At 39.4% G+C, this 10,315-nt stretch overlaps 1 protein-coding gene across 1 annotated transcript; it reads left to right on the top strand.

Moving 5' to 3' along the window:
• The first annotated feature begins 5,708 nt into the window (after window positions 1–5,708).
• On the top strand, window positions 5,709–9,766 carry elovl1a (ELOVL fatty acid elongase 1a). Its single transcript, XM_075482287.1, has 8 exons — window positions 5,709–6,079; window positions 6,677–6,770; window positions 7,023–7,213; window positions 7,692–7,772; window positions 7,959–8,015; window positions 8,129–8,234; window positions 8,416–8,555; window positions 8,658–9,766. The coding sequence occupies exons 2-8, from the start codon at window positions 6,710–6,712 to the stop codon at window positions 8,964–8,966; spliced, it is 945 nt and encodes a 314-aa protein (XP_075338402.1). The 5' UTR covers window positions 5,709–6,079; window positions 6,677–6,709; the 3' UTR covers window positions 8,967–9,766.
• Window positions 9,767–10,315: the final 549 nt, after the last annotated feature.

Below are 10,315 nucleotides of genomic sequence, written 5' to 3'. Positions count from 1 at the left end.
TATAGCCTACTGTTCTGTGACTTTTATCGAAATGAAAATTCTCACATTTACAACCACTGGGTATCCCATGTTCAGTTTAAAAAACAAGCTGTTAAGTATTCCCCCAGAGGTGGTCGTGTTAAATGTTTTATCATGTGTTGAAAAAGCAAACAGAGTCTGTAAAAACAATACATCTTTATCTTTTCATAAGTTTAACACGGATGTCAGTTTTTTGATTTTTCCACCCTCCTTCCCATCAATGATTATAGTTTTCTTGAGGAAATTGCTTTATATATTTGACGTTAATAATTCCCTTCATTAAATATCCTTTATTTATTTATTGTGTCCGCTGTTTGTCACTGTCTCTCTCATTTCCTGTTGGAGTTCATCCATATAAGGATGTGGAAGTCAAGTGAAATAAAATAAAGTACAATAACATAAATGCAATCGGTGAGGACACCATATTCTGGTAATAGTCCAGGCAGTCAAACTCAGAAATGTGTTTCTTTTCCCAGTGTTTGTTGAATATTCAGAGGAAAACGTCTAACACAAAGAAACACCTTTGTGTTTCTTGTGAATCTGTAGTTTTTTGTTTTTTTTAGTTGCTACAGGAAAAGTTTTCTTTTTAATGTTATTCTGAAATAAGTAAATGACATATATATATATTGATATATAATCAAATCCAATGCTGTTGGTCCTGCAGTCATACCTGAGCTAAAACTCTGACCACTGTTGTGTGTGGATGTTGCTGTGATGCTCCATTAAAAAAAAAAAACCCTGATGAGAGGCTACAGAGTTTCTACTGGGTCTCCTAAGTCAAAGAAGAAAGGTTTAAAAATCAACACAGTTGTGTTACTCAGGAACATCCTCCAGTTTTTTTCCATTCTGGGAGCCCGGTAATTAGCATGTCTGTAGGTGAGTTTCTAAGTGATCTTGTTTAAAGGAAAGCATTGGATGAAAATGAAAGCCTCACCCCTTTTGCCCCCCCCACCCCCCCGCCGAAAGCCCTTGACAGGGCTTGAAATAGATACCATGCTTCTTTCCCCCTCACAAATGGACAAACAGTTCTCCTCAGTGACAAAGCAACAACAAGCCTCTCACACCTTTTCTTTGGATGTTTCTGCCATTATTCATAGCAGAAACATGCAAGCGCAACAAGGGTGAATGGTTAACATCAATGCAGGTGTGTCCTGATATCGATGCCCTTGCTGGGTTTAGGGCCAAACTTTGGCTGGATCTGTTCAAGTGGGTTCAAATTACTCTACTCTGATGTTTTCTTGATGGTGTTTTCTTCAGCTTCTATAGTGGCCTCGAGATGCAGGACAGCTAGATTAGAAAGAACAGTAATGATAATCAAAAACAAAGAGAAATGCACAATAAAATTTTGCCAACAATCACACTTCAGGAAACACCCACACACACATATACACAAAAAAAAGAAAATAAATGCAAGAAAATAAATGCTTTTCGATACATTGGTTTAATTTTCTTGTGTTTTGGGGGTTTGTTGTTGTGTCTTTTGTGATGATGTTTTGTTTTGCACTTCAGGGTCATATTCCCCACTCTGTTGCTAAATTCAATTCTGCCTCGCAGGTCTGTGGAGAGCTCCCTTGAACTCATGTGCATATCATATGTACAGCATGCACAGTCATTAGGCAAGTGACTTTTCTAACATTATTATTTCCTTATATATTTTCAAACTGTAAACTTAAGTGTGTATCAATTCAGGCGGTATGTATAATGTGCAAAGTGGGAGGATGCACAATTTATAAGGTGCTCATTTAAATTAGGTAGTTTTGTTGTCTCAGGTAAAATGGATGAGAAAAGGGTATTTAACAGAGATGCTTCCACCACATAACCCTGTGAAGCATTAACAGAGTGTAAAAATACATATTAAAAAGAGAACAGTAGCAGCTTGAAGCTACCAGGAATCCATTAATTCCAGAACTGCAATATACTGGGAGTGTCGAGTAATCACTCAGGGTATGTTGCCCGACCTCCACGGAATAAGATAAGAAGCATCACAAAAACCCTTGATGACTGACTTTTCAAAATGTTTACGGACAGATGAAATGAGAGCTACTCTAGGCTGTATCATTCATGGAGACAGGAGAAGTCTGCTGCATTCAATGATGCGCTCTTTAAGCAGGACATCCCATTCAGTACTCCTCTTTCATGCTGCCAACAAAGGCCTTAAAGGTGACAGAATGATTTTGTGGCCGCCCTCCTCACCTGACTTTAATCCTATTGAGAACTTGCGTGTCCTTTTCAAACAGGAGGTTTTACAATGAGAGAAGACAATAAACCTTTTTTGACAGCCTTTAAGATGCTTTGTTCGTCAACAAAAGCTGATCAATACTCACAATCATGAGTCCATGGAAGAAGACTTAACGGTGGTTACTAAGAAGAATGGTCCTTCAATAATATTAAAACAGTAAAAGATATGATTTAATTCCTCACTTGTGTTACATATTTATGACGCTTACTCCAACAACTGAGAACAAACAAGTTAGCTGGGGAAAATTCTTTATTGTAAAGTTCCCTGCTAATCATGCATACCTACTTGTTGCCTAATAATGTGCACATAACAGTGAAAAAATAAAACTCACCTTTCTTTGGATGTTCATTAATGAATGCGATTCAATAACATTTTGGCCTGACTGACAGGGATGCAGGGATGAGTTTGTGTAGCAATGAAATGTAATCCTTAGAAAGGTATTCATCCTACTAATTATGCACAGGGTGGAGTCGGGTGTGGCACAGGAGTCTGCTCAGACTGAGCCTGTCCAGGACCCCTGCACCAAAGTACCAGAGCTCACTTGTAAGTGTCATAACAAGGGTTGTGAATCTTTCTGTAAATGGACCCATGCATTGGTCCTTGGATCTCTTAAGATATAAAAGTATAAAGCTTGATGAGAAAAAAATTCAATTAATCCATTTTTGGGATGAATTTTGTTAGCCCGATTCTTTCATTGGAGGGCCAAGAACAAACTGGAGAAATGTTAAGTTAATCATTATTTGTTATTGGTCACAGATAAAGTGTGGCAGCGCTGGACCAATATCCGGAAAAAGTTCATATTTATCTTCTTGGGCTGCGCCAGTTGGACTTACTTGCAACAGAATGTAATTGGCCAATTATTAGTGACATGAACAGGCCAACCACTGTCCACAGTATCTAATGTAACAGAGCTATCTGACAAAATATAGAAGCTTCTGACCCAGTCATTTAGTCCAGTTATGCTATCTTAAAGTCTTGGACCATTCAAGGACATACATTCCGTAGTATGAGCAGAGTTTCTCCACCATCTGCATATTTATCAATGGTTGATGCCAAGGTCTGGCAAGAAACAATTTTTCTTATATAAACAATTTAATCTTGCATTTTTTCTTGTGCATAGGTTTGTGTTGTGGTCTGAAAGTAACCTCCTTATCCACCAAAAAATAAAGCCTTCCAGCAGTAAGATATAAAGCAGGGATGTCCTTCAATACTTACTCGACATCAACCAGTGACCACAGCCAGTGACATGCTGGATCACAGCTGGTGCTGGTGTGTTGGGCCAGTGCCATGCACCTCCACCAGTGCTCTGGATTGCCCCCCAGTCACAGAAGGAACCATGCAGCCCAGTTGGACCCTGCCAGCAATAGAACCAGCCAGCCAGAACATGACCCTAACCCATAACCTATGTGTTGGTGACGTTTAGGCTATTTTCTAGCTGCTAGATTAGAAAACAGAATGTGCTACCAAAACCCGTGCTGTCTGAACCCCCAACTAAGTGACCATACATATATACTGTACATAATGTCTAAGAACAAAGTCAATTATAACAATTGGACAGATACCAAAATGTGGAAAATTTCTAAATGTCTCAAAGCTTTCCATCTGCAAATGACTCTTTCCAAGATTTCTCCTGCAGTGTGTTAAAATGTCCAAAATGCATGCTTGTTTTTGGTATGATAGAGAGTAAAATGTGGAATAATTGAAATACTGCAATGTTGCAATATTCACACATCACAAAGTGCAGAACATTACACAGTATTATGCAACACAAAACAACACAAACAGAGTAACATTCCACAGACTACACAGAAAAGTGTAGTTATGAGCCCTGGGGGCCATGTGACTGTGTTGTGTTGAGTAACATGAACAGACATGCTAAGAAACACATGTTCATATTCATGTTTAGTGGATCCTTACATTGACTTAATTTCATTAGTCAAAATCAGTGTTTTATTCTATATAATATTTCTTTGAGATAAATAAAGTATTTTTCTCATTCCATTAGATCCATAAGAACCATCTATCCTGTCTAATTTTTCACAATTGGCTAATTGAGTCTCTGGGACTCTTTCCATTCACTGTGCACTGTTGTTTGGCTGAATAATCGCACTGTTTTGTGAGTGTTGGTAAGATAAATACTGCAATTTGGAAAAAACTTTAAGTTGAATTAAACAGTCATGAGACCAAGAACAACTGGGAGAGCGTTGTGTTGCATTGTGTTGAAATATTCCAGCAACAATAGAAAGAGGAAAAAAAAAAACAGATGACCATGTGATTAGAGACAGAGACTCTAACATTTTTATTGTTCACTTTATGCTATCAACCTCCATCAGTAAATAATCTGGGCCCACAACCTGCCTGTGTTGGCTGCAGAATAGCTCGTTGTTCCCGTGCTGCCTTTTTGCACATTCTTGGTCGTGCAGCGAGTGGTTGTTTAACATCTGTGTCAGAACGGGCATGTGCATGCACATGTCCTTTTCTGGAGTCTTCACTGCCTATGATGATGAATGAATGAATAAAACAAGTAAGGCACAGTGGAAAAGCGTCCCCTGTTACATAACCACCCATGTCAGCAGCTGCAATCCTCTCAGCACCTTCAGAGATCAGTGAGTGAAACTGAAATGTTAAATAGCCCTCCATATGCATAAGAAAGAAAGTTGCATCTTCAAGGGGCTGATAAGAAGCCACTGGCCAAGTTTCAGGAGCCCCTGGTGACATTGTCTGAAACACAGAAAGCATTTTCACCAGTGACAAAGGGCCAGATGCAGAACTTAATTCTGCTTAATTAAATCCCAGCACGTCTCTTCATTTCAGTTTATATTTAAAAATGTTTCTAATTCACCAGCACATGTTTGCAGTTTGAAATTTTGCACAAGATTCTCCCATTTAATCCTAACATGTCTCATGACACAGGCACCACATGCTGAGCAAAATGTGAATAGACAGCAAGGATTCCTCCATCCCTCGCTCCCTCCTCTCTTGTGAACAGATGCCATTCTCTCCAGTCAACCTCTTTGTCCAGTGTACATGTTGCACAGAAGATTTCAAGCTCTGTTCAGTGCCCACGCCTATCTTGCTTGGGAAACAGGTAAAACTTGAGGCACAGGAGAGCCTGTCTGATAGGAACCAAGCCTCTAAGCTACAACCCAAGAAGGGATGGGCCATGCCAAATGTTACGATGGGTGGCAAATGTATCATATCAGATTTTACCTTTAACCTAAATCATGCCTAGGGGATATTTTTAGAAGAACATCCTCTTTTTTTTTTTTTTAAAGTATCATTTATATCACGGCACATTCTGTTTCGCCTTTAAGATTTTTTTTTTTTTTTTTCCAATCCCCTTGTGCATACCTATTAATGATAGATATTCGGCTGTGGGACTTCCAACTCTCTGACATCATCCCCTTCATTGACAAGACAGTCCAATCACAAACAGGCTGAATGAGGACAGTAGGGTGGAGCTAGTCACTGAAACAGGGTGTGGTTCCTGAAACTTGTGAGGTCTGTAGTAGTGCCATGGGGTTTAAATTGAGTTGAATGAGCCAAGTCATCACAGCAGTCTTGACACTTTCACCTATCACAGACTTTCCAAAAGTCTTATCTGCAACACGCTCAGCTCCTGTTGGATCTCTCTAATGAAAATACTTCACCTCTGAGGACAGCTAGAGGCTACCACTCACACACTTGCTTTGTACGTATCTGTTCTTCACCTGATCACTCTCACACCTGGTCTGCTGGATCCTCTGGACTAAGTGCTGCCCACTCTGGCTGTGCAGCTGCTTTTTCCTCTCAACAGGAGCACTGAAAACTTGTACACAGAGGGTGAGTTCAAACACAGGAGCTAAACTTGTGTATCATCATTATGTCTGCCTCTCCTGTAAAATAGTTTGTTTCAAATTGATGGGTGTGTATAAGCTTGATGCACTGCGGATAGACGGGTGTATTTTGTCGATTACTCCCTCAGTCTGAGTAAGAACGAGCCTGATCTAGATTAAGACAACATCCTAGCTCGTATATTAATTTGTCAGTTGGTTACCTGTGCCATATGGGCGAAGTTCATTGCCTCACCTGTTTGACTTGCTCTGTTAGTGAGCTTGGATGGAAGGATTTATTATCTTTACAATGACAGTTCACATGTATCATAATCCCTCATAAAACTTCTCCTAATTTAAATAAACTGTTTAATATTAGCACCTTGGGTTGTATCAGGAGACCCTAGTACAAAGTCTCTTGGTTTGTTTGCTTAAAAGGTGGTAGCCAGGGTCACTCGGGGGGGTGTTTGATGAGCCTGTGCAGCTGTCTCCTGTTTGTTCAGTCAATGGGGAAGCAGGTGTACAGGTCGTTCTGTTGCCTGCCAACCTCTGTTTCAGCTCTGCTTCATCTCCCGCCTTTTAAAAACTCCTTGTTTTTGTTTTTCAGGAGGTTTAGTTTGATAAAAGGCAAGCCGTCATCATGCTGCGCGAAGCTTTTTCAAGCATTGCAAATCTCTATGGTTATCTGCAGTCGAGAACTGGTGAGTGCCTTCTTCTCTACCTGTGATAGATCTACTGTGCTTTGCTAGAGTTTTGACAAGTTTTTACTTGTCAAAAGGATGCATAGGGACCAAAAACTGTGAAGAAGAAGATCAAACTGTTTCGATATAGGTGTTTTATTTTCACCACATATTCTCTTAAACTGCCCTGAGTTGACTCACCCAGATACGTGTGTATGTTACCACTAGAAAGGTATTGTCATGAAGTCATGAAGGCGTGCATGCATTTTCCAGATGCCAGAGTGAGAGACTACCCTCTGATGCAGAGCCCTGTGCAAATGACCACAATCCTGTTGGCCTACATCCTCTTCGCAGTGTACGTTGGACCTCGCCTGATGGCAAATCGCAAACCTTTTAGCCTCAAGGGAGCCATGATTATCTACAATCTATCAATGGTTTTACTGAACGCCTATATAGTTTATGAGGTAAGGATATAAATAAATAAAAAAATATTGATTAAAGTTAAAGAACAGTTTGGTTTTTTTTGCTGATCGAAACCAAAGACTGGTTTATCATTGATGAGGAAAATAAGCATTTAGACTTCATGTGCGTTAGGTCAGGGTGACTTACTGTTACTGTTTATTTATACATCCCCATCTATCTCTGATAGACACTGTATCAGGAGTCATGGTTCCAGCCGGTCTTATCTTCCTTGTGTATGTATCTGAAATCATGGTAACCGAGGTTATGTCTCAGGACAGTATGAAGGTAATAGCCTTCATCATTTACTCTAGTCTCCCCTCCTTGACAAGCCTAGATTAGGTTGGAGACTCTCCCTTATTAGGTCTGGCATGATTAATCGCACAAAAAGACAAGTCTTGGGTTTCCAATCTTACTTTAGTCATGTCCTCTGAAGAGTTTGCTTTAATTCCCACATAAATAACGGCTGACTTTTTCACCTAGTTCTTGATGTCTGGATGGGCCACCACTTTCACGTGGAGATGTGACCTTCTCGATCTCACCAGCAGCCCACAGGCTCTCAGGGTAAGCCACCAATAGCTGCAGAGGTCGTTGCCCCTGAATCGAATGTTAGGTCAGATCTAGTCTTACAAATGGAGAAAATACTTATTTGATAAATGATCACAGTTGATTCACTTAAAAAAAAAAAATACATATATATATATATATATATAAAATAAACTGACGCTACAGCACTCTTCTTTCCCACAGATGGTTCGAGTGGCTTGGCTGTTCTATTTTTCAAAATTCATCGAACTCCTTGACACAGTAAGGACATCTCTCTTCTTTTTTTTTTATTGAATCTCGTAGTCACTTAATTAGATTATTTTGTTGAGTCATATTGAATGTTCACCCGAAGAATGTTCTCTCCTTTGTGAAAGGTATTCTTTGTGCTGAGAAAGAAGCAGAGTCAGATCACATTTCTCCATGTCTTCCATCACTCCTTCATGCCCTGGACATGGTGGTGGGGCGTCTCCCTGACACCTGGTGAGCTTTATCCAGCAAACACATGCACATTAATTTTAAATCACTTGTTTGTTCAGCCAAGGAAATGAAAGCATAAAATATCTTTAAAAAAAAAAAATAACACAATGGGGAGATAATGGTAGAGGTACATATAAGTACCTAATGAAATTAATTATCTACTGTGTATTTTTCCTCTCTCAAGCTGGTGGGATGGGCTCCTTCCATGCTATGGTGAACGCATCAGTGCATGTTATCATGTACTCCTACTATGGACTCTCTGCCGCAGGACCTCGCTTCCAGAAGTATCTGTGGTGGAAGAAGTACATGACTGCCATCCAGTTGGTATGTTTGTTTTCTTTAACTTTGTGCCCTATATAATTTGACTGCCTCTGGGTTAGTGTTGGATAACTACATTATTGGCTGCTTTTTCCTCCTGTCTTGCAGACACAGTTCATTTTGGTCTCCATCCACATCAGCCAGTACTACTTCATGGAGAAGTGCGACTATCAGGTTCCTTTATGGATCCACATGATCTGGATGTATGGCGTCTTCTTCTTCCTCCTCTTCTCCAACTTTTGGATACAGGCCTACATAAAGGGCAACCGACTTCCGGCCATAAACCACAAGCCAAATCAGAATGGCTCAACCACCGAACCCATCACTGTGGTGAGAAATGGTAAACGCTGTGAGAATGGGCATGCTAACAACAACGCAAATGGCAAAGTCGTCATGGGCAAAGTAAAGAACATCTAACTTTGTGACTCTTGAAATGAAGAAAAAGCGTAGTCAGTTTATATCACTACCTTCAGTATGCCAACTGTCACTCATATCTAGTAGCGCATTTGAGTGTCAGAGAGCTCAATATGCTACTTCTTGCCTGAAGAATTTGTATACAAGTCTAGTCTTCTATGAAACTTTGACACAAAGGAGATATGAATGGCGGAATTTTTTTTTTTTTTTTTACCACTGATATCTGCTTGCAACACTGTAAAATGTTGCAATACTGTGATGAACGCTGTCAGAATTGGTGCTCACTTAGTCACTGATGGTATTCTTCAACTCGGCACCCTGCAGCACTGTTTGGCTACCGTGGTCTTTGTTGTTGAAGGGGGTATAGCACTGTTTCCACTGAAGACTAGTACATGTAAATCATTGCTATGAAGTTTATGCCTCCCATAAAAAGGTTTTCATTGTAAATGTGAAATATCTATTTGTTTTTTTTCCTCCCTTGATATTTATCTTTTGAAATAAAACATTTTAGATAAAGGTCTGTGTCATTTGGAAAGCAGTGGTGAAGTATGCTGTGAGAGCAACGTGTCAAACTTCATTTTGTATTTTGAGTTGTGGAAATGTTGTACTGTATATTACAGTAATGCATTTTGGCACTATCAAGTGTCACATACTCTGGTATACATGTTCTTCCAGATAAATCCACTCTGATTTTTTTTGCAACACTGTTAGGTAGTTGGTAAAGTTTATAACAGACTTAAAAGACTGGTGCAAATTTTGCTGTCAGTATCACTATAAAAAAGAATAAACTTTGAAAAGCCCAACAGTGTTTGTGGTTTTGATTATCGTTGTGTAGAGCTCGGTTTTTGTGTGTATATTTATAGATAACCATGCTCAACTAAAACCTTAATGAAATACATCATTTGATTTGCACTAAAAGTAAAGATCCTCAATGCAGAATATAAATAAGGCTTTTCTTAAACAAAAACGTGGGTTATTTATACTGCCAAAATGGCATTGAAAGTCAACTTTTTTTAGCTAATGCTATAATTTAAACTACTCAACTGCTAGAATGAAATTGTTTGACTGTCCCATTTCAACCTACTGGTCCTCGAGGCTCCTTTTGTAAATTATTTATTCAGAGACATCTAGTGGCAGCACACATTCATTGGGATCTGCAGCACAAAAGTACGACTCGATCAAAACTAAACGGTAGATGCTGCAATAAAAACAAGTAGCATCCCAAATGGGAAGATGGGCTCATGAACTGCATTTTTTTTTTTTTTCTTAAAGGAATGGTTCGGTGTAAAATGATAATTTGAACATCACATGGTCATGCCACATTTATATGGGTGATGAGCCTCTCCAAAGAC

This window comes from Odontesthes bonariensis, chromosome 14 (genome assembly GCF_027942865.1).
Source record: "Odontesthes bonariensis isolate fOdoBon6 chromosome 14, fOdoBon6.hap1, whole genome shotgun sequence".
Classification (NCBI taxonomy): domain Eukaryota; kingdom Metazoa; phylum Chordata; class Actinopteri; order Atheriniformes; family Atherinopsidae; genus Odontesthes; species Odontesthes bonariensis.
This window is presented reverse-complemented; position numbering and strand designations above follow the sequence as displayed.